General features: G+C 40.3%; 1 protein-coding gene and 1 pseudogene across 1 annotated transcript in view; both read right to left on the bottom strand.

Moving 5' to 3' along the window:
- The window catches only part of LOC101704253 (zinc finger protein 449-like), a 207,276-nt gene that overhangs the window by 22,970 nt on the left and 158,414 nt on the right, over window positions 1-25,892 (bottom strand). The window contains exons 4-5 of the mRNA XM_087202156.1: window positions 17,764-18,215; window positions 15,467-15,671 (exon numbers count right to left, since the gene is read on the bottom strand). Coding sequence (XP_087058282.1) covers window positions 15,467-15,671; window positions 17,764-18,117 — 559 coding nt within the window. The 5' untranslated portion in view covers window positions 18,118-18,215. The remainder of the gene's footprint in view (window positions 1-15,466; window positions 15,672-17,763; window positions 18,216-25,892) is intronic.
- On the bottom strand, window positions 548-3,947 carry LOC101704954 (cyclin-dependent kinase-like 2; annotated as a pseudogene).

Raw genomic sequence — 25,892 nt, 5'->3', positions numbered from 1 at the left:
GCTAAATGGATGCATATTGAGGCCATACTCTTAAGTGAAATAAATAGGACACACGTGTAAATACCGAATAGTTTCACTAGTGTGAGAAACTGATAGTGTAAACAAAGGTTAAGAATGATTAAAATGAATAATTGATAATTTGAAATAGGAAAAAAGGTCCAAAGAAGAAGGAGTGAAGGGAGGGGAAGGGGAAAGGAAAAAAGGGAAAGGAAAAAGTATGAGAAAAGAAAAAAAATGGAAGTGAAATCTATGTAAATAGGTAAGGGCAGAGGGAATGAAGGGTGCACAGGTAATGGGGAAAAAAATAAGAACCAAGATATATCATGTATGGGTACAAACACCCAATGATAAATGTAAACAAATTGTATACCTAAAATGTACCAATAAAATGTACCAATAAAATTAATTTTAAAAAATGATCAAGATTAAAAGAGCATGTTAGTGGCAAAAAATCTGCAAGCAAGCAAACAAACAAACAAACAAAAAACAGACAGGTGGATCAAGGTAACAGAATAGAAGATGCAGAAACAACTCCAGGCACATTCAGCTACCCGATCTCTGACAAAGGGACCAAAAACATACACTGGAGCAAACATAAGAGTTTTTAACAAATGCTCCTGGAAAAACTGGCTATCCACTCGCAGAACATAGAATCAAGTCCCATATCGCTTATCATACACTAAACTAAAATTGAAATGGATCAAAGATCTAAACATTAAATCAGAAACACTTCATCTGCTGGAAGATAAAATAGGTAAAACTCTTTATTTTGAGTGTGTTTTTATAGTCAAGATAAAGGAAACATTTTCTCTTATTGATCCTAGATTTTTTTCATTTTCTTTAACAGTAACGTATATATACAAATAGCACAGACCTTCTATAATATTTCTTTCTTTTTACTGCATTTTTTTTGGTACTGGGGATCGAACTCAGGACCTTGTGCTTGCAAGGCAGGTGGTGGGACCACGAAGCTAAATCCTTTGTCCCTCTTTTCACTCACTTTTAATCTTGGCTAATTTTAAACATCCACTCTACTAACAGAAAATACACATTTCATGTAACAAGAACCATATCACTATTCTTTCATTCGATATATCTTTTTTTTGAGGGAGGTACAGGGATTGAACTCAGGACCTTGTGCTTATGGGGCAGGCACCAGAACCACTGAGATAAATCCCCAGACCTCATTAGATATATCTTGAAACAGTATCAATAGACTGGAACAGTAAGGACAGGCACTTGCTCAATCATCCTTTGAAAGAATTAGAAGTCTTCACCTTTCCTTCTGCAGTCTTTCTTAGAAAAGCAGGCCATAGTAGGAGAAGTTGGAGGGGTAAGGAAAAGGAAAGAAGGGAAAAGAAAAAATATGACAAAAGGAAAAAAATGGAAACAAAGTCTTTGTAAATAGGGAAGAGAGGAGGGGGTGAAGGGAGGGCAGGGGAAGGGGGAAAAAATAAGAACCAAGATGCTCATGTAAAGGTACAAGATCCCAATGATGAATGTAACTGTATTGTGTACCGAAAATGTACCAATAAACTTAATGGAAAAATAAAAAAGAAAAGCAGGCCATTCAGAAGAAAGCAGTCAAAATCACGAATCTCTCCTCCTAGGATATCAGCACTCTTGGTGCAAAAGAGTACCATCTCAAGTGCAGCTCCCTGTTCAGTAATGGAGTGATCCTCAATGCTGATGTTCCATCCGAGGCAAATCAGCCTCCAAGTCATCTGGCATAATGTTATACTGGGGGCACACAGCTCAATATCAGTCAGAGAAGGTATTTGAGATTCAGAACGAATTTTGTTTTCTTTCTTCATTAGTGTAGAATTTCTAATTATGCTTTTCAAGCCACTCAGTTCAGGGAGATGGTTGTAGCTTAGTGCAGGCAAATACATATCTGTGTTGGCATATTTCCTTCATTTATTTGTTTTTGTTGAAGGAAGTTCTTTTTTTTGTTAAATTCCTTTATTGGTACACTTTAGGTATACAACACAATTACATTTCTCACTGGGAATTGTACCTTTACATAATGCATCTTGGTTCTTATTTTTTCCCCATTCCTAGGAATGAAGGAAGTTCTTTACACTGGTTATCTATATGGTCACATTAATATTATAAGTTCCTGCAAAAGAATGTTTATTTGGTTTAACAAATGGAATACAATACTTCTGTCTTACTTTTCTCATATCTGAGACAAAATACCTGACAGCCACAAATTAAAGAAGAAAGGTTTATTTCAGCTTACATCTTATAAAGGTCTCAGTCCATAGTCACCTGGCTCCAAGGCAGGGAAGCATGACAGAGGGGCATACAGAGAGAAAGTTCGTGGTGTGGCAGGCAGAAGGCAGCAAGCAGCAGCAGCAGCACAGAACAGCATCAAGCCCACCTTCCCTCTCTCCCTTTGTATTCCATCCATGCTATAAGCCTATTGATTAGTGCTGCCCACACCCAGGGTGGGGGTTCCATTACCCACACCCAGAAATGTTGATTCCAATCAGTTGACTAATTTAGTACCACACACCCTTAATCTCAGCATCACACACCCTAGCTCCAGCCAGCTCCAAAAAGCCCCACCTATGAGTGCATGAGGCTTGGGGGGGGGGCGGCATCTAGATATAAGCCATAACAACTTCTTAGCTTTCTCACCTACTCTGTAACTCTGAACTCCTGGGACAGCCCCCACTGAGGGATTACCACCAAGCACCACTGCAGCATGTGTGAGGGGGTGGCAGGGAGACCACCATGTCAGGTTCCTGGTATGCTAGGTCTTGCTGCTGCTGCTTCAGACCCTGAGGCTGCTCAAAAGTGCTGCCTGGACATGGCTTGTCTCACTTTTGTGAAGACAGCTGGCATTTCAAGCTATAGTGCCTTTTTCAGTTTTCTCTCCATCAATTTTTGACCCTATTATTTTAAATACTTTAGAATTCATAATTTTGACCTCAGCATTGGTACCCTATACAAGTGTTTTCCTTTCTTCACTTAAGGATTCCTCTTTTTCCTTTTCCTTCTTTCTGTTTTGGGATTTTTTTTTAGGTAAAGAAATATTTCTGTATTTTCAACTCTATTTCCTCAGAGAATCAGCAAATCTATTTATCTGAAAGAAATGGTGCAGGAGCTTAGCACAGAATGCCCTTTTGTCTGGACCAATATATAACCATTTCTTTGCTGAATCTAACACAACTTCACAGGGCTTAAGATAACACCTTTCAAAATGTTTTGTTTCCTTGATTTCAGGCAATGGTACTCTGGCAAATTCAGGATTTCTGTAAAACAGCTTCTGGTGTCTTAGAATTAAATTATAAACACATCATAATACAATAGATCTGATGAATATCAAAGTCTCCAGGAACCAGAGGTTCCCCCGTGAGCATTTCAGTTACCAGACAGCCAATGGCCCAAGCATCAATAGCTATGAAATATTTTACATCTCTAATCAGTAGCTCTGGAGCTTTGTACCACAAGGTGGCCACATAATCAGTGTAAACCTCCCTGGCAGCTTCCAGTGTGCATGCAAATACGAAGTTACACAGCTTCACAATGCCAGAATAGGACATTAATATGTTCTCTGGCTTTATATCTCTGTGTATAATATTGTGCTTGTGACATATCCAATTTCATTAATAATCTGAAATAAATATTTTTGGACTATGTGGTAATCTACTTCATTTTGAAAGAGCTCCAAGTCATCAAGAATTATGTAGTCAACAAATTGAAAGACCAGGTACCATCATTTTTTTTCCTTACACACTTCTAACACATTCACCAAATTCTCAGGCCTCATTGCTTTAGTAAGCTCATTTCTCAGATAGCAATTATTTTAATCATTTGTCATTATTATTGTCTAAGAACTTCTTGATGACCACAATTCTTCCGTTATCTTTATTCCTACACTTCATCACCATCACATAAATCTCTTCTCTGACCAATACTAGGTTCTCATATTTTTCCATTTTAATTTAAAAGGAGTAGGAATTTTTCTTGGGTTTCCTCAAATCCTCTAGTGTGGATGTATCTCAAGGTCCTCAATTCTATAGCAAATGTGGAAAAATATGCATGGTACAGAAGGCTCTGGGAGATGCTGCCTAGGGGCCCAGCTGTGTCCTGGACTTGACTGTTACAGATGCAATGCAGCCAGGTCTAGGTGCAGAGTGTCCAGCTCCCAGTGACATACCTTCTGGGGATTGTGGGGTGCATGCTACTGTTGGCACAGCAATCACCCCAATTGTCCCCCACCTCAGTTCAGTGCCCCAGAAGCAGGCCCCAGACAAGAGCGTGTGTGGTGACCCATGGAGACTTAAGATTGACATGGTGGCCCAGATGCTCTGTGCCCTTCACGTCTGCAAGGGATGCAGCTGTGACTAAAATAGGTTAAACTCTTGAAGACATAGGCAGGCATAGGCAAGGACTTTCTGAACAGAATACCAATTACTCAAGAAGTAATACCAAGAATTAACAGATAGAATCATATCAAAGTGAAAAGCTACTGCACGGCAAAAGAAATAACCAACAGAGTGAAGAGACAATCTATAAAATAGAAAAAGTTTTGTCAGCTAATTCTTGGACAGACGACTAATATATAAAGTATATATAAAGAACTCAAAAATTAGACCCTTGTGTTATGGCTTGTATATGGATGTCCTGCCAAAGCTTCATGCACTCATAGGTAGGGCTTTTGGAGGTGGCTGGATCTAGGGTGTGTGATACTGGGATTAAGGATGTGTGGTACTAAATTAGTCCATAGACTGGAACTGGCGTAGTTCTGGGTAGCACCATCCAAAAGGCAGGTAGCCTGGATGGGATAAAAGAAAAAAGCAGGGTGGCTGCTGCTGCTGCCTACTTACTTCTGTCTTTCACACCATGAACTGTTTCTCCTCTGTGTTGCCTCTCTGCTCAGCCACCCTGCTTTAGAGTCAGCTGGCTATGGACTGAAACCTCTACCAAATATGAGCTGAAATAATCCTTTCTTCCTTTAATTTGGGGTGTCAAGTATTTTTTCTCAACAATGAGAAAAGTAACTAAGACACCCCAAAAATAAAAGACCAAGTCAAAAAAATGAGTAACTGAAATGAACAAACACTTACGTACTTCTGGGAAGTACAAATAGCCAACAAATACATGAAAAACAGTTCAGCATCTCTGGCCATTAGAGAAATGCAAATTTAAACAACACTGACATTCCATATTACTGCAGAAAGAATAGTTATCATTAAGAAATAAAATGATAACAAACACTGGTTAGTCTGTGGGGGGAAAAGAGCCCTTCTACATTGTGGGGAGGAATGTAAACTAGTACAACCACGATAGAAATCAGTACGGAGGTTCCTCAAAAAACTAAAACTAGAAATTCCATTCAACCCAGCTATTCCTTTCTTAGATATCTTCCCAAAAGGGTTGAAGGCATCATATTACAGTAATACATGTTCATAGCAGCACAATTCACAAAATTAAATCTTGGAAGCAGACTAAGTCCCCATCAACAGATGAATGGATAAAAAAAATGTGATAACAGTGGAGGACTATTCTGACATAAGGAAAGATAAACTTGCTGTTTTGTAGGAGAATGGATGCACCTACAGACCATAATGTTAAGTGAAATAAATCAGACAGACAAGCATAAATATCGCATGGTTTATCTTATATTAGAAACCCACAATTTAAATAGAGCAAAATATAAGCTAGATTATCAAATAGGGACTTGCAAATGGAAAAGGAATCAAGAAATTCCTTTTGATTTAGTGGAGGGAGGGGGAGAAAAGGAGAGGGGAAGGGGATAAAAAAAAAAGAACTGAGCTACGTTACGTATATGTACCAACTCCTCATGAGGAACTGGAACATTGTGCATTACAAACATGTACTAATAAAAAATAAAAATTGGAATATAGGAATAAATTGTAGAATAGTGAGGGCCAGCAACTCAGCTTCTCCAGGGCAAAGTGTCTAGAGTCTGAAAAACATAAGTTTAGAGAGTGATCAAAGTAAGAGGAGGTTAGCCAGGAACCAAGAAGGAATGGACAAAAAAGGGTCAATTAGTAGAGAAGAAATAAAGGAGAGCTGGTACCCCTTGCAAACTGTGCTGTCAGAGAGTGGCTGGCACCAGTCACTAGCTGGGAGACAAACTGAAACTACAAATTTTCACTCACGGAAACAGAACCTCATTAGGATTGAGAGGACCAGCGGCAGTTGGAACTGCCAAGGAGAACACGGAATACTGCTTCCAGAGCGGCCTTCTACAATCAACAGTGGGTAAGTGATCCCATACAGCACCTGCCACCACAATCATGGAGGGAGAGCTGGCAGGGGCACCATTATGACGTCTCAGTGCTGGAGCCTGGGTCGCAGAGCTGCCCCTTGGCTCCAGGTCTCCTTCCAGCTGTCAAGTTCCCAAAGTGGATGGGTGAAGAACAACCACATGAGACACCCAGCAATTAGAAAACAAGCTGTGAGGAGTCCCGCTGAGGGGCTGGGACTGGTGAGCATGGACTCAGCTACTGTGGTCCAAGACCAGGTTCAGCCCAAGTTACACAGGGCTGGAAGCTCACACTGGTACCTGTTCTCACCAGATGCAGAGGTCTGCACCCAGCACTGTTCTGGGGTCAGGCTGCCACCACAGATTTCCAGTGCAAGCAGAGATATGTCCTGGCTTGAACTCTGCTCCTTAATCCTAGGCTGAGGAAAAGAGCCACACACCCAACACAACAGAACACTCTCTTCTATTTTTTTATGTTATTGTAATATTTTTTTAACTTTTAAAATTTTTATTTTTTCCTCCTCTTTTTTATCCCTTCCAATTTTATTCCATCATTTCCATTTTTTTCTTTTATGAGCATGTCTGTGTGTGGTTCTCTTCCTCTTGCCTATATTGTTTATAGAGGGTAAGGGAATTCTCCCTTGCCCCTTTATATCCCTCCTACTTTTATCCGTATCTTTTCACCTGACTTCTTTCTCCTGATTCTTATTCCTTCTCAAAATTGCTTTTCTTTCTTCTCCTCCTTCATCTCCCCTTAACTTTTTCCTCTAATCAGTCATAGAATCTTTTCCCACCCTCATTTCTCACTACCAATTCTGTTCCCAATTTTCTCTGTTATCATCTTCTTAATATATAACATAACTTTACCATCACTAGGATCCTTACCCCCTCCTGTTTCCTGTTTCCCATGCCACATAGCAGAGAACTTTTAAAAAAACCTTTTTTCCTCTTTCCCCCTCAGGCATTTCCCAGTCCCCAACCACCTGGGCTTTACATAACTGATTCTATAAATATCACTGTTGTGTGCCAGGGATTTAGCTCAGTGGTTCTGGTGCCTGCCTTGCAAGCGCAAGGTCCCAAGTTTGATCCCCGGTACCAATATATATATATATATATATATCACTGTTGAATGCTGTTTTTCACCATTAGAAGAGAAAAAGCCATTGCATTTAGTGCATATTATCTATGGGTCAATACTTCGATTCTTATTATGCTTTCACTATAAATGTAGATTTCTTTTCTAGGTTAAAGGGAAACCCAAAATAGGGTCTCATGGTATGTTATTTCTCAATTGGGCCTGACAGACACCACTGTAACAGATTAGCCTGTCACTAATGTAGCTGATTTAACTGCACAGGAATAATCTTGACTCCGTGGGCAATTTCGGGCCAATGAATCTGTCTGTTGATTCCACCATCACACCCAGGGAGAAGGACAGCAAGAGTTCCTAACCCAAGAACTTGGATTAGATCAGACTCTGAAAGAATGACTGCAACCTTGTGGAAAGAAGTCCTGAGTGAGTTAGCTTTAGCATTGCAGTGGAAGATCAGTGGAGATACTGGGGTGTGAGCACTCAGACTCTCTGGCAAAGAAGCTACTTGAGAATCACATATGCAATGTCTCATTGGAATATTTAATCTGGGTACACATTGGACATCCTATAGGTTTAAATTTTTGTATGTTTCTTGATTTATTTCATAATGAGGACTTATGTTCTTTTGTTGTTCCCTGTGTAATGTTGTTACTTTTGTGTCTTTGCTCTTTCACTGATTTAATAGGTGCCTAGGTTCTCTCCCTTGGCTCAACTCCCTATCTAGTCTCTTCACCTCAAACCTCTGAAACAGTATTATTAACATATTTCTTTTTTTTTTCGGTACCAGGAATCAAACTCAGGACCTTGAGCTTGTCAGGCAGGCACGGCACCACTGAGCTACATCCCCGGTCCCATTAACACATTTCCTTATTCTTTATTAAACATATAAACTCCTCCCAATTTTTAAAATTCCCCAGACTTAACTCCACCATAGTCACTCCTATCGTCTCTAGTATTAACCCTCAATACTCCCCATCCTAAGCCTTTGCCTCTTCCATATCTTACCTAGTTTATTGTCCTCCTTATCAGCAGGTTCTGGCAACCACATAGGTTTCCTTAAGCAGAAAGTAAGCCTCCTTTCTCCCATATCTTGTCCCTGACCCCACAACTATCCTCTGAAAACTACCAATACTAACCCTTTAACTCACCTAAAAGTACTGCAATAAAATCAGATCCCACATCCACCTTTTATTCTCATTTACCACTATCTCTGCCCTAACCCTAACACTCCTCATCCAACCAGCTCCTGTTCTCCTCACCCTACCTCACCTACCTCACTGTAGAACAACCACAAATAATAAAATGTCATAGTGTGCAGAGGATAGACAAAAGGGGAAGTGTAACTGCAACGTCTATCACAAAGAAGTGTTATAAGATTGAATCAGTGGATGTCATTTAACCAGAAGTAATTCTTTTGGCAAGGCATGGGAACAGAGTGAAAATTACTTAAATAACAGAAGGAATAAAGACTAACATTGGACATACAAAACTGAAAATTATTCACGGAGAGGTAGCATCCCACTAATCTCCATATAAGCCACAAAGTTCCCTCACTTTTTTAGTCTTCAACTGTAGTACCCCCAAAAGAGAGGAGGGGAAAAAGAAGGGGATATATATTAAAATAAAACAAAACAAACTATTTATACACACACACATACACACACACACACAACAGACAAAACCACAGGTGCACACAGAATAGTGGGGATGCAAGGAAATAGAAAAGCCCCAAATTCTCCAGACTCCCCCAAGGCAGAGCAAGAGGCCACAATATAAGAAGAAAACAAACACCAGGAAGCAGAAATCTATGAAAAGTTCATAGAAGGGATGAAAAAAGTCGATGAATTAAAAAAGGAAATGAACCAAAAGTTCATAACAATTACACTCAATATGCTCACACCCTTGAGCATATGGATTTAATAGATATATACAGAGTACTCCATCCCTCTACAACAGAGTGTATATTCTTTTCAGCAGCACATGGTACTTTTCCCAAAATAAATCACATACTAGTCCACAAAACCAGTTTAAATAAATATAAAAGAACTAAAATTACCTCATGCATGCTATCAGACCACTGTGCAATAAAAAAACAATTTCTTCACAGAAGAAATCAAAGAAGAAATTTAAAAATTTCTGGAAGTTAATGACAATGACTGTACAAGTCAATGAAATTTCTGGGACACTATGAAAGCAGGTCTAAGAGGAAAATTCATCACAATCAATGCTTACATTAGGAAACCAGAGCAAGCCCAAATAAATAACCTTACGAGAAATCTCAAGATACTTGTGAAACAACAACAAACCATCCCCAAATAAAAATTAAGGATGGACATTATAAAGATGAGAGTGGAAAACAATGAAATTGAGGGTAAAAAAAAATTTAAAAAATCAACAAATTGAAGAGCTAGTTCTTTGAAAGAATGAATAAAATAGATAAGCCCTTAACAAGACTCACCGAGAGAGAAAAGACTCACATTAATGCAATCAGAAATGAAAATGTTCAAATCACAACAGACAGCATTGAAATCCAGAACACAGTAACTACTTTGAAAAATTATATTCCAACAAACTATCAAATTTTGAAGAAATAGATTTGTAGACACAAACTACCAAAACTAACTCAAGAAGACATAAATATGCTAAGCAATCCAATAACCAGCAATGAAATTGGCACAATAATAAAGAATCTACTTACTAAAACAGGCCCAGGACCTGATGGATTCACTGCTGAATTCTACAAAATCTTTAAGGATGTTATTTCACCAATACTCCTCAAGCTCTTCAAAGAAATTGAAAGGGATGGAGTAATCCCAAACTCATTTATGGAAACCAATATCACCCCAATCACCAAACCGGAGATAGACTCAACTGAAAAAGAAAACTATAGGCCAGTCTCTTTAACAAACATAGATGCAGCCGAGGATTTAGCTCAGTGGTGCCACTGCCTGCCTTGCAAGCACAAGGTCCCGAGTTCGATCCCCGGTACTGAAAAAACAAAAACAAACAACAGCAACCCCCCCCCAAATAGATGGAAACATCCTGCACAAGATATTAGAAAACAGAATGCAGCACATTATAAAAGAGATCAAACATCATGATCATGTAGGTTTCATCCTAGAGATGCAAGGATGGGTCAACATATGTAAGTCAATGAATATAATTCATCATATAAACAGGAGCAAGATTTTAAAAATATATATGATCCTATCAATAGACACAGAAAAGATTTTTGACAAAATCCAACACTGCTTCATGTTGAAAACCCTGAAGAAAACAGGTATAGAATGACCATACCTGAATATGAGAAAGGCTATTAATGACAAACCAATAGACAGCCTCATATTAAATAGGAAAAGCTAAAAGCATTATCCCTGAAATCAGGAACAAGACGAGAATCCACTCTCACAAGTGACCACAAGTGTCCACTCTCACCTTGTCTATTCAACATAGTACTTGAAACATTAGCCAGGGCAATCAGGCAAGAGAAAGAAATGAAAGGGATACACGGAGAAAGAGAATATACCAAATTATCATTATTTGCAGATGACATGACACTCTACATAGAAGACCCAAAGAATTCCACCAAAAAGCTCAGAATGAATAATCAACTTCAGCAATGTAGCAGGTTACAAGGTCAGCACACAAAAGTCATTAGTATTTGTGTACACTAATAATGAACTTGATGAGAAGGAAATTATGAAACAATACCATTCACAGTAGCTTCAACAAAAATGAAATACCTAAGGATTAACCTAACCATGGAAATGAAAGACCTCTACAAAGAAAACTATGGTACTCTGATGAAGGAAAATGAAGGAGACATCAGAAAATCGAAAGATACCCCTGCTCTTGGATAGGCAGAACCAGTATTGTTGAAATGGCCATACTCCTCAAACCGTTACACAGATTCAATGTTGTCCCAATCAAAATACCAACAGCATGCTTTATAGAACTAGAGAAAACAATCCTAAAATTTATATGGAATAAGAAAAGACCCAGAATAGCAAAAACAATTTTGGACAACAAGAACAAAGCAGGAAGCATAGCAATACCTGACTTCAAACTATACTACAAAGCAATAGAGATAAAAATGGCATGATACTGGAACAAAAACAGATATGTGAATCAGTGGAACACAACCGAGGATACAGAAACCTCTCCAGACACATTCAACTATTTGATCTTTGCCAATGAGGCCAAAAACATATGTTGGAGGAAAGATAACCTATTCAACAAGTGGTGCTAGGAAAACCGGTTATCTGCTTGCAGAAAATTGAAACTAGACCCCTATCTCTCACATATACTAAATTAAAATCAAATGGATCAATGATACAAATATTACAACAGAAACATTAAACCTACTGGAAAATAAAATAATGGGAAAACAATTTGCCAGCTACTCCTCTGACAGAGGGCTAATATCTAGACTATACAAAGAACTCAAAAAAATGAAACCACCTAAAGTTGAAGACCCAGTCAAGAAATGAGCAAGAGAAATGAACAGACATTTCACAGAGGAAGAAATACAAATGGTAAACAAATATATGAAAAAAATGTTCAACATCTCTGGCCATTAGATAAAAGCAAATTAATACAATGCTAAAATTGCATCTTACTCTGAAAAAAAAGGCAATCATTAAGAAATCAAACACTAGGGCTGGGGATTTAGCTCAGTGGTGCTGCACCTGCCTCAAAAGTGCAAGGTCCTGAGTTTGATTCCCAGTACCAAAAAAAAAAAAAAAAGAAAGAAAGAAATCAAACAATAACAAATGCTCACATGGCTGTGGTGAAAAGGAGCCCTCTTCCACTGTTGGTTGAAATGTTAACTAGTATAACCATTATGGAAATCAGAATGCAGATTTCTCAAAGAACTGAAATTAGAAATTCCATATGACCCAGATATTAAGTATCTTCCCCAAAGAACTCAAGTCATCATACTACAGCGATACATGCACACCAATGTTTATAGCAGCACAATTCATAATATCTAAATCTTGGAAGCAGCTTGTATACCCATCAGCAGATAACTGGATAATGAAAATGTGACATCTATATATAATGGAATACTATTCAGCTATAAAGAATGGCAAATTTGACACACTTGTAGGAAAACAGATGCAATTGGAAAATATAATATTGAGTTAAATAAACCACACACAAGCTTAACTACTGCATAGTGTCTCTCATCTGAGTGAGGCAAAGTACAAACAGAACATGATAAAGGAGAATAGAAGAGGACAAGAGGGTGGATCTCTTGCAATAGTGAAGTAGTCCTAGGGAACAAGGGCAAGGGGTGAGGAGGAGAGAAAGGGGAAATGAGTAGAATAAAGATATGTCATATAGAGGAACCTAATAACCCCAATTAACATAAATAATATTTGCCAAAACATGAGCTAAGATTAGTAATACTGTATCAACAAGAATATAAAATGGGGTAGGGGAACTGGAGGAGGATGGGGGAGGGGGAGGGAAAAGAAAAGGGATTAAAAAAAGGAAAGAAACATGCTGTAATATGTACATGTAATGACTCCTCAAGATGCCTGCAAACTACATTAACTGAAAATAGGAAAAAATAAAATTAAATGGAAAAAAACCACGAAAAACATAAACTTTGACACTCCATGGAAAATATGTTTTCAGGTTCAGTGTGCTAATTTGTGAACTCCATGTTTATAAAAGCATGCTGTATTTTGCATTTTTAGGACCAGTATTTCTGTCACTTCCAAGTTGAGATGTTTTAGCAGTATTGTCAACAGCTAGCATGTACAAGTGTCTGGTGGAGCTCAGATGAAGAAACAATCATGCTCATACCTCCTGTGGACCACTTCCCACTGCTGGAACCAAATTCTGCCCAGACGGCCCAGCATTCAGTTCAGCTCCTTGTCTCAGTCAGCTGCTGTCACTGGCCACATGTATTCCTCATTCTCCCATTTGATAAACTTCCTTATAACACACTCTTCAAACTTTGCAACATGTGTTTTCTTCATTTCTGACACTTCCATTAATATTTTATTTTTAATGTTCCCAACAATTTATTTCTAGTCTACTTGCAGCTCCTTCAGCTAAGAAAGTGAGAATCATATCTTTATATTGTAACCACGCACTGTGATTTCTGACCTTTGTGATGATCCTTTTTTTGAAGCTCAGCTTATTATTTCAAATAAGTGCCCATCCACCAAATTATGAGATGTGGGAAATGATGTGATTGAACTGTGCATGACAAGACATATGGGTGAATGTTTAAATAAAAAAATATTATGAGGGGCTGGGGATTTAGCTCAGTGGTGCCGCCACCTGCCTCCCAAGTGCAAGGTCCTGAGTTTGATCCGAGGTACAGAATAAAAAAAAAAATTACGAAAGTCAAGTATGGTGGTGCATGCCTATAATTACAGCACTAGTAAGATGGAGGCAGGAAGGTCACTGTGAGTTCGAGGACAACCTCAAGTTCAGGCAGTGATATAAGTGCACCCACATTTATAGCAGCACAGTTTGTAATAGCTAAATTTTGGAACAACCCAAATGCCCATCAAACAATGAATGGATAAAAAAGATGTGATTATTTTTATACAATGGAGTACTTCTCAGGCATAAAAAAAGGATAGATGAGACATTTCTAGGTAAATTGATGCACCTTGAGGCAATACTTTTTGTTGTTGGTTTTTTTTTTTGAGACAGAGTCTCACTTTGTAGTTCAGGCTGTCCCTGAACTCACTATGTAGCCCAGGCTGACCTTGAACTTGCAGTGATCCTCCTGCCTCAGCTTTCTGAATGCTGGGATTACAGGCATGTGCCACCACGCTTGGCATGAGCAATACTCTTAAGTGAAATTGCACACACATGTGTAAATATTTCATTGTCTCTCTGATGTGAAAAACTGAAAGTGTAAATAATGACCAAAATGTTTAATAGACATTGTGAAATAGGAAGAAATTGTTCAAATGGAAAAAGGAACTAGGGAGAAAGGAGGCGGAAAGGAAGGAAAGGAAAAGAAAAAAAGGAGAAAAGAAAAATAAAATGAAATAAAGGTTTGTAAATAAAGAGGAGAAGAGAGGTTGAAGGGAAGGGAGGGAAATGGGGTAAAAGGAATCAAGATGTATTATGTTACAGTTAAAATTTCCTATGATGAATGTGATCATTATGTATATCTAAATTCTACCGCAGTGAGTTCAGGGCGAGCTTGAACTTTATCTTGAGACGTTTTCATGAAATGTGCAAACACGCGTGCACACACATGCACACACACATACACAAGCACACATATACATACACATTAAGAAGAAAGACACAATGCATTAATCTTCATCAAAATACTCCTCCTTATTTGTAATCCACTTACCTGATCATTCTTGCCACATTATGAAGCAGTTCTGGAAACCCACTTTCATGAGTAGCTTTCTGCACCTGGACTACTTTCTGCTACAACTCCCCCTGTCCTGTCTCAGGCCATGCTTCTCAAACTTCAGAGTGGGCAACAGTCACCTGGGGAGCTTGCTGAACACCACACAGGTGATGCTGACATGGAGGGTATGTGTGCTAAACGTTCAGAAACACTGTTCCAGTAGAGATGTCATGAAATAGATATGTCCCTATGCTGTGCAAGGGACTGAAACCTCTTAAGGAATCTGAAGGGAGCGTGTTACTAAAGTATTAAGTTTGAATGAAACTCTTATGCCATAAAAGTTATTGTGACCATGTGGAGAAACAACCATGTGGATCAAAATTTGCTGGACAAAATGAGGCCTCATCCACAGTATCCAAACTCCCACTCTATTCCCACATAACATTTTTAGATGCTATTCTTTTCTTCTCTTTTTTTTTGTACTGGGAATCGAACTCAGGACCTTGTGCTTGCAAGGCAGGCATGGTGCCACTGAGCTAAATCCCCGGCCGTAACATTTTTAGTCAAAGGCCTCAAAACAGAGTCATTACTTTTACCATTTCCAAACGCCATTCCCACCAAGCTGCTCCCAGAGAGAAATTTCCTCCTCCTTCTTCGCCTCTTTACATCAATGCCCCACTTGCACGGTGGAGTCTGAGTCTCAAAACAAATATTAGACCTTGAGATCTTAAAAGATCTTGAGCTCTCACAAAGAAACCAAAGAACAGGGAGATGATGCTCTCCTTACCGGGGTCCAGAAGGTGGAGGCATTCACCAGCAGCTCCATAGTTCAGCCCCAGGGGGCCTGCCTGTGGACTCCAGGCTCCTGGCACCAGGGCCTCCTGGACTGGTCCCATTAATGGCAGTGCAGGTGGCTCCAGGCGCATTTCTGGTAGTGGCGGTACCATTCTAAAGGGCGCCAGTTCATCGAAGAGTACGTCACGCATGTCAAACTGGGGAAAACACCAGAACACATCAGTACCTCTCCAGACCCACTGGACATACAGTTAGCTTTTTCTCACTCAGAAGTAGCACAGTGTACACAAGCAGTGCGAAGAGAGCCATGCATATAGTTTTAAATGTTTCAGTGGCCACATGAAACAGTGCATGACAAGAAACACGACAGGTCAACCCAAGTAGCATGTCAGATTGAATTCAACATAGCCCAACCACCAGGATTTCAACATGTCATCAATACAATTACTACTGAGATCATTCACCTAAGGTTCCCCTTAATACTACGTCTTCTTCACGTGGCATAGGCTTTTCATTCAACACAGGTCTGAATTAGCACTGGCCACATTTCAAGTGCTCAAGTTCCAGCCATGGCTAGTGGCTCCTGTACTGCACAGGGCATACCTAGCCCACTAGATGATATAATCATATGAAGGTAATGGTTAGGGGTTGTGTTTAGATGTCCCCTCAAAGCCTCATGCAGATGAGATGGGAGTTTCTTTTCAGAGGTAGTTGAATCTGGAATGTGATGCTGGGGTTAAGGGCATGTGATTACTAAACCACTACCTGTGAGTGATTAGTTTGGCACCGCCCTAATCCGGAAGTCTGAATGAGATAAAAGGGGCAGAAAGATGCTGTTGAACTCCCTTGTTGCCTTTGCTACCTTGTGTGCACCATGTTGTGTCTCCTCTGTGATGTCTTTTTGCCATCCCTGTCTTTGAGCTGGCCGACTACGGACTGAAACCTCTATGAACTATAAGCCAAATAAACCCCGTTCCCCTCTAACTTTGAGCGTTGGGTATTTTGTCTCAGCAACGAGAGAAAAGTAGCTAACACAGTAACCAAAACAAGAAGAGAGAGAAAAGAAGGGAACCCACTAGGCCAAGCTCCTCTAGGGAGGGAGGAATGATTGCAAGGCTGCTGTTCAGACTTCTGTGGGGAAGACTGGTGACTTGCCTGGAACTCACCGGCTCCTGCCAAATCCATCCCCTACCACGCCCAGGGTTCCAACTCTCCAAATGGAAGCAACCTGCTCCCTCCTTGCAGACACTGCCCTCTGCTCAGCTTGCCCTTCTCGAGGAGGCTTTGTCTGGTGCTTGTTTGAAACAAGGGGCAATGCTGCCTTCTGGTGCTGATGGAACCTAGCGGGCCAGACATGGGAGGAGCATCACTTGTAGTACAGACCTGTCCTTGGTTTCTACCACCTCTGGAGTTCCCTTCAACATTCTTGTAGATAAGAAGCATCTGCCAAGGACCATATCCTGCTGCTCAGAGACAAGCAAATGATTTTTGCATACTTGAGCATGACTTCAGTTTCCTAGGAATGCATTACTGTGCAAATCCCAGGAAGACTACACTATAGGTGGTTCTGATTTTCCAGGATTTCCTGGCCACTTTGGGAAGACTCATCACAAGCAGCGATAAGGTTCACAGTACTTGAGCCTTTTTCTGATGACGACCCCATCATAGTGATTCTAAGCAGAGTTGCAGGCTTCGGATCATTCCGAGGGCTTCTGGTGAAATCAAATCCAGACATGCTTATGCAGACATGTCCCCTAGCATATAATGAACTATGTTCCTTTCCTTTCATACCTGTTCTAGACTCTGCTTGACTCAGGTTTGAAAGGGTGATTCTGTAAAGAGCCAACAGCTAATGTTTTCAGGACTGGGGGCCATATTGACTCTGCCATTTATTCTCCCTGTTCCTCTATCAAAATTAATTTGACAAAATAAAAATCATTATCGTCTACCTGAGCACACAAAAAGGGCCAACACCATATATGGCCCACAGGCTGGAGAGCAAATTACTGATGATTTTGGTTGATGTATGTTTAGCCTATGTCATTTGTATATTTAATATACAGATAGTAAAGTCCACATTACAATGCATATGACAAAGCATGGTATAAAACATGACAGGTATGAGAATCACTGACTCAGATTCTGATTGCAGTAGAAGAGCAAACTGCAAAGGACTTTGAAGAAGCCCTCGGGCTCCACAATGACACAGTGCGCAAATGTCTGGTCTCCACCCAGCTTCCTGGGTTCCCCTCTTGGCCTAATAACACAGATCCCAGGCCCTTTCCTCACCTGATGTCCTGTTGTCTCACGTTCTCTTTGTAAGTGCTCTATCAGTGCAAACAATTTTTCTCTACTCTCTGGGCCGTATGCACTCACGCGCGACTCTATCTCTGTGGGCAGAATAGTGAGGAATTGCTCCAGCACGAGCAGCTCCAGGACTTGTTCTATGGAACGTACTTTTGGTTTCAACCACTGACAGCAAAGCTCCCAGAGTCTGTGGAAGTTTTCCCAAGGGCCTGCTGCCTCACTGTACTGGAACTGTCTGAAGTGCATTCGGGAGACCTCACAGTCAGTGTTAGCATCCTGGAGCATGGGATCCCGAGTGGACAGCAAGGAGGTCTGGATCTCAAGACCCTCTTCCATGGCGATGGTGCTTTTTCAGCTGTTTACTGTTGATCAGAGCCTGGGGTTCAGGATCTATTTTGTTTTTCTTGGAAATCACCCAGAAGGGGGGTGGACACCTACAGCAGAGAGGAGGAAAACACAAAATAAGTCACAACAGCTGCTGTACCTGTCTTCCTCCCTGGGAACATGAAAAAGATGTACTCAAGACTCCTTTCCTATCCAGTCTGCCACCATCCACACCCTTGGCCCATACCTGAGTCCTGTCTGACCTGTCACCTGGTGCCTCTGTATGGAAAAGGAGGTACAGAAAAGATCCTGTTGCATGGAAAAGGAAGAGGGAACAGCACTCTGCCTGCACAGGATGTGCTCAGTAAACTTACACTTGGCCTGCTATATCCTTGAGGTTGAATCCACCACCTCAGATTCAACCAGCCATGGGCTGAAAATATTGGGGAGAGGACTGGGAATGTAGTTCAGCCGCACAGTGCTTGCCTGGCAAGCATGAGGCCGTGGGTTCAACTCCTGGTACCAAAAAAATAAAATGGGGGGGGGGGCAGGGATTTAGCTCAGTGGTGCTGTGCCTGCCTCATAAGCACAAGGCCCTGAGCTCAATCCGGTCCAATATATATATATATATATATATATATATATATATATATATGTATATATATGGGAGAAAACCACATCTGTACTGGACAGTACAGACCTTTTTTGTCATCATGCCCCAGACAATATAGTGGAAGAACTATTTCCAGAGTACTTACATTCAGAAAGGTATCATAAGCAATCTAGACATGCTGTCAAGTATATTGGAGGATGTGCATTGTTGATATTTAAATTTGGAGTCAAAGGGGTATTGAGGCCTTTGGGGGACTGGGGTACCTCCGGCGTTAGGTGAACATCTTCCCCACGAGTGACAAGGAAGGAGTGGAGCTGCTGCTCCTTAGGAAGCTTCTCTTTACCTTAGCTCAGGCACCTGGCCACCCTCTGCTGGAGATCCAGGGACTGTGGGCCACCTACAAATGTGCTCCAGGCTCACACCTGGCCAGCCCTGCCCTGACTGACTCAAACTGTCCCTCGGGGCTACCAGAGAAGCAACCCTCGGGGTTTCTTTCCATGGTCCTTTGCAAGGCAGCTTCACTTCACTGCAGAGCCCCTGGTCTCTCCTGAAACCCTCTGGGAAGGACCCCTCCCACATGGGGCCTAGGAGTAAAGCAGTGGGAAACAGGAAGGCATTTGAGGAATGTGGGAGACATCTCTGAATGGCTTAAAAGCTGGGTTCTGAGGGCCGAGGATTTACCTCAGTGGTTTCTGCCTGCTGCACAAGCACAAAGACCTGAGTTCGATACCCGACCCCCCCCCCCAAAATAAATAAATGTTGTAACTAATTAACCCTTCTAGGGGCCGGGAATTTAGCTCAGTATTTCCGTTGCCTGCCTCACAGGTGCAAGGACCCAAGTTCGATTCCCGGTACCAAAAAAAAAAAAAAAGCTGGTTTCTGAAGGGATGAAGGTGTCCCTTGCCCGGGGCCCTTGAGTATTATTCACCCTGGAGATCCCACAGCTCTGAGGGTTGCTCCTCCCCACTGAGGTCTCTTGTGGGAGACCTAGCCTGTGCACAGGAAGGTAACTGAGGGACGCTGGTCTGGCAAGGAGCCGGCTGTGGCCCTTGCCCTTCTTCTAGGGTTTGGCAATCCTTGGCCCCTCACCCACCCCGAGGGTCTGACTGTGTCTCCCCGCCTTTTTCCCTGCCCTGGGGACATAGAGTGGCCCATTGCGGCTCTCTCTTCCCCATGTGCCCACCTCAGGGACCGGTAGGGTCCTGTTGCCCTGGCTCTTCTCACCCTTTGCCAGAGCCAGAACATGAAGCAGGGGCTGTTTCTAAATCCCCAACCTGAGGAAAGCGCCCCTGCACGGGTTCGTGACTCAGTCCAAAAGGGGGGGCCAGGCGCAGCTCTCGCTGGTGTGCTGTGAGATATATCCCTAAGGCCCCTGCTCTTCCCCCCCCCCCACCTAGCGACTGGGGTCAAGACTGAAAGAAGCCAGGTTGCTTATGCTGGACAGAGCCCCCTACCCCACACATGAACTTCAGGGCCTGGGCACCAGGGTCCCTCCTCTGCCAATTCCTGCAGATGGACAGGGCTAGCCGCCCTTTCCACTGCCAGTGCCAGATCAAGTGTGCATGTGGCCCTAATGCGCCCTGGCACAGGCGTACTAGACTGGGTTCCAGTAGCCTCTGGAACAAAGCAGAGCCTCAGGACCTCCTCAGGGAAATAAAAACAGAGTTATCTTTAAAATAGTTGGCATAAGGCCAGGAATTTAGCTCAGTGGCATCGCACCTGCCTTGCAAGCGCAAGGTCCTGAGTCTGATCCCCAGTACCAAAAATAAATAAATAAATTAATTAATTAATTAATTGAAATAAAATATAAAATAAATAGTTGGCATATATTTATGGCCAATCAGGGTTATACTAGTCTTTGTTAAACATTTCAAATGCAACGACTATTGCTGTTCATGTTTCATGTGTCACAATTTTAAGAATTTATGGTGACAGAAAACAAATAACTAAAAATCATAACTATGCATATTTAGTTTCTTGGTTTGTGTGGTTAATCAAAAATAGCTGTGAAAATGGGTGCATAAAGTAGGGCTAGGGATTTAGCTCAGCGGCACCAAGCCTGACTCGCAAGTGCAAGGTTGTGAGTTCGATCCTCAGTACCAAATATAAAGATAAAAATACATAAAGTACATGTAAAAAAAGACAAATATTTATAATAGGATATCAAAGTCATTTCTAGGGAAATTAACATGTTAAAACATCATGTACTAAATATAAATTCGAATACTCTAGGCTTCTTAGATTCTATAAGAGAATATATTTGGGTGTATTCGATGTATTTTCATAAATTACTGTTGTTCAGAACAAAGGTTTAAGATTGCTTTCTTCCCGGGATTTCACTAGCCATAAAATTATTGACAGTTTAATTCTAATCAATTTTGTACTTCTGCATGAAAGGGATAACAATAAATTTAACTGTTTTAATAAAGAGATGACTGATTTGTGTAAATTCAGAAGTTTAATAAGTACAGATTTAAAATGGTCAAGCCAAAAATAGAGACTGAATAAAAGTAGATATAAAAAATTTATAAATTTGGCATGGTTGCATATGCCTGTAATCCCAGGACTCAGGGAACTGAGGCAGGAGGATGCTGAGTTCAAAGCCAGCCTGGGTTACATAGTGAGTTGAAGGCCAGCCTGAATTAGAAAGAAATTGTCTAAAAAATCAACAACAAAAAACAAGAAACCAAAAAAAAAACCCCACAAGAAACTTATAATTATGGGGATATATTTTTTGTAAAAGGCAAAAGATTTATACGATCTGAAGAGAAACCAGAGTATGGATATATTTTGGAAAAAGGAGGCTGAAAGAAAGCAAAATACATAGTAATAAAAGATTTTTCTGAACTGGGCACGGTGGCACATGCCTGCAATCCCAGCACTGGAAAGGCTGAGGCAGGAGGATCACCACGAGTTAGTTTGAGGCCAGCCTGGGCTACATAGTGAGATCTTGTCTCAAAAAAAAAAAAAGATATAAAAAAAGATATTTTTTTCCTAAATGATTAAATTGTTCAAGTTGTAGAATGTTCAGATAGGTTACTTCAGTAAAGGTCTGTTAAGGGAACTGTTATAAGAGAAAACTTATATGTGTGATTATGTTAACTGTAATTCAAAGTTATTTAATGCATTTTCTAAGAATCAAAATTTAACACATTGATATGGAACTAAATTCTGTTCCTTTATGCTTAAAACAACAAGGTTTTTTAAAGTATCAATCTTCTCTTAAGAGAATTTACAAAAAACTGACTTAGAAGAAACAACAGTCTACGATTATCAAGATAACTTCTTGAGTTTTCTGCCAGTAAGCTTTGATTTCTTTGATGACTCAGTTTTAGCTGAGTCAGGATTTGCTTAAGTATCTATTTGTTCGAAACTCTCTTCAATGATCACTTTAGAAGTCCTGATATAAACTACTATTATTTTGGGTTAACACGGTATACCTGACAGCCTATACATCTGAGATTAGGGATACGTCTATACAGTGGTGCCTTGATTTACAAACTTAATTTGTGTTATGATTTTGGGGAAGATGGCTGCGTTTGTGTTTGTGTTAAGAAGATGGCCGTGGTCGTGTTTGTCACCCTATGTGGAGTTTGAGGATGGAAGCAAATTTTTTTTTTTGGTACCAGGGATCGAACTCGGGTCCTTGTGCTTGCAAAGCAAGCAGCGGAACCACTGAGCTAAATCCCCAGATAAAAGCAAAATTTTGCTTGTCACTTTTGTTTTTGAACCGAACTGTTTGCAAACAGAAGCATTGATGAACCAAGGTATTACTGTATATGATGAATAATATACTGCATTTATGAGTTTTGTCTAAATGTTATGCAGAATTTTGTAAAATTAAAAATACATGATTTCAATACTTTCAAAATAACCAAAAGTGCTCTCTTTTAGAGGATATGCTTGCAACTGATTTATAAATGCATAAAATGATCAATAAAATTTTGTCCCTTCTACCATTTGAATTCAGTACCATTCAGATGGAAAAACACCTACCACTTGAACAATCCTTCCATTTAAAACCTGATCGACATCTGCATGCTTTGACTGAAAACGCATGCTGCTGTTGAGTATATGAGATGCATGTATACATCAGATATGAAATCTGTTTATGGGCATTAAAAATGTTTCCTAAACATCTAAGATATCTGAAGCTATTTGGTATTCTTGTCAGTGCTATCAACCTATGTAGACTTTTTAAAAGATTCTAAATTTCCCATCAAAAGTAAAAGCTCAGCTAATATCTTAAGGGCTTTTGGTTAGCTGTGATTCTAATTATTGCTGGCTTCTTTGTCATTCAACTGTAGTATTGCACTTCCTTCTAAAGTGCTCAGCTTAGGAAAACTCTAAACATTGAAATGATTAGCTGTTGCTCACCTAAAATCACATCTATAACAATTACATTCTACTTTTAACCTCATTTAATTAAAAATAGCAAATATAGATGAGGATGTATTTGTGTCACTGATTATTTTGTAATTGGATAAAAATAGTCTACTATTGAGGAATTACAAATAAATGTATATTATTCTTACACAGAATGAAAATATAAATGTAGTCTTAATAACAAAATGGTAAAAAAGAAATGAAAAAATAATAAGAAAGCAAAGGTCTGGATATAGTGCTGTCGTTCATAATTGTAATTCAAAAATATTGTGTAACATGGAAAAAAACGAGATTATTTTGTCAATTTCTAATCTCTCAAAAAAATGCTAACCATGGCCATTCTAAGTCTTTTGTCATTTACAATTATATTCTTCTCTAAATCATTTACAGTCAGACCAATTGGGTTTCCTTTGGTTATCTTTGATAAAAAATGGTCTCACTAAAAATCATGCTTCTTGGTTATAAACTCACTTTATATTCCTCTTGTTGGTTCTCTTGAATATTTTCCTTTTAAAACTTTGCACCTATTGCCTCTCAAAATTCTGCAAAAGAACACTCACAGCGAGTTGATGTGATCCAATGTTTCAAGATACTAGCCATGGACTTAGCCCGCCAGAGAGAGAAGTCCCCAGGTCACCAGAGAGAGAAGTCCCTGGGTCACCGGGAGCCCTGCTCCATCCAGCCAGCACCGAGCACACCAGCAGGGACCAGCCAGAAGGTAAGGACCCCTCACTATTAGCCACACCCATTGCGGCGGGTGCCTGCAGAACACCTCCCCGCCCCCACCCCCTGCCTCTGGCCTCCTGGCTGTACCCGCTATCTGGTTCCACACTACAAAGACACAGGTTACACCAGACCACAGTACTGGGTAAGTTGGAGGGCTCATCACCTCCCATTGGAACCTGGACTATCTTTAGGGGAAGGGCAGCTGGTAGGAGAAGGGCAGCTGGAATCTGCAGTACAACCTTGCAGAGTTCAACCCTACAGGAGGACAGGGAACTCACCTTGGGATTTGCCACCAGAAATCTGCCTGAATCCCACAGGTCTGCAACTGGCTTGCTGAGACTCACTGACTTATATCTACACACTGCTGCCCACATTGTCTATTGTGACACCAGAGACATACCCTGAAGGAGGCCCTTCATTTTCATTTTTATTTTTTATTTCCAAAAATATTTTTTTGCTCTTATTTTTAAGTTTTTTCCTTTTTTCAAATTTTTATTTTTCTCTTCTTTTTTTCTTTCTTTTCTCTTTCCTTTCTCTCTCTCACACTCACTCTCTTGCTGTCTCACAATGTACTTCATCTCCCTTTTTGTTCCTGTTCTGGCCCTAATTCATATTTCTTCTTTATTTTTCTTTTATTCTCTTTTTTCTTCTCTCGCTTGTGTCCTCTGGTCTCACTGCTAACCTTTCCCTATCCTTCTACCTATCTATCCCTCCCACCTCAACTCCTTCTAACTCCCTATCCTGAAGGGAAAAGTTGCTATATTGAAGAGTTTATTCACTATAAACATATGTTGGGTTGGTCCTCGATTTTGATTTAATTCACACAGTTAAAGGTGATAGATTAATAACGCTCACAAATTCTCATTTTCTAAGATGTACTTGATGCTATGGTGTTGCTGATTGTATCACTTGGGCTAAGGTGTTGTGATGGATCTAGCCAGTGGTCCATCTTGGTATAATGAAAATGAGATAGCCTCAGAGCTACTAGAGACTCAAAACCTAAAGACCAGCTATATCTGGAAGACACATCTGAGAAGCAATCATTCCATAAGTGTTGTAATTACAAGCAACAGAGATACTAACAATAAGCAATTTCGAAGTCTCAAAAATAAGCAATTTCAAGGTATCAACCCAGGAATTAAACCAAGGACAGTACCAAAGACAAAAATGAGAAGACTTTTAAGCAGGACCCAAACTCAGACTTCCATGCCACCAAGGGTAAACTCTAGGGAAAATGAGGTGGAAAAGTCCAATAACCAACCACCTGGACATCCTGAACTGATAGCACAGGAAGAAACAAAACAGATGAATGAAGCTCTAGAAAAATTCACAGCAGAAATAATCTCCCAGATAACTACACAGATGGTGAGCAGAGTGAAAGACACGATTAGAGGCTCTAGAACAGAAACAGATAAAAAAAAAAAAAAGATGAGCTCAGAAACATGCTAGAAGCCAGGAATGCCCAGCATAAGAAAGAAATGGAAACCATGAGTGCCCAACATAAGAAAAAAATGGAATCCATGAAACATATTCAAACAGATATTAAGGAGATTAAAATCTCTTTGAGGTATCTCCATACTGATTTCCACAGTGGTTGCACCAGTCTACACTCACACCAACAATGGAGAAGGGTTTCTTTCTCTCCATACCCCTGCCAGCATTTGTAATTGGTTGATTTCTTGAGAACAGCCATTTTTTCTGGGGTGAGGTGGAATCTCAGTGTTGTTTTCATCTGCATCTCTCGAATGACCAGTGATGTTGAACATTTTTTCATTTATTTATTTGCTGCTTTTACTTCTTTGTCTAAGAAATGTCTGTTCATTTCAGATGCCCATTTGTGAATTGGGTCTTTGAACTTGGGGGGGGGTCTGATTTTTTTCATTTCCTTATATATTCTACATAGTAGTCCTTTACCTAAGGTACAGCTGCTAAAAAATTTTTCCCACATTGTAGGTTGTCTCTTAGCTCTGTTGGTGGTTTCTCTTGCAGTGCAGAAGCTTTTTAATAAGATGAGATCTCAGTTGTTGATTCATTGTGCTAGCTCCTGTGCTACTGAGGATTT

This window comes from Heterocephalus glaber, unplaced genomic scaffold (assembly GCF_053883595.1).
Source record: "Heterocephalus glaber isolate CG9 unplaced genomic scaffold, H.glaber_assembly_v1.0 deba00001765, whole genome shotgun sequence".
NCBI lineage: Eukaryota > Metazoa > Chordata > Mammalia > Rodentia > Bathyergidae > Heterocephalus > Heterocephalus glaber.
The sequence above is the reverse complement of the archived record's forward strand: the minus strand, read 5'-3'. Positions and strand labels throughout refer to the sequence as shown.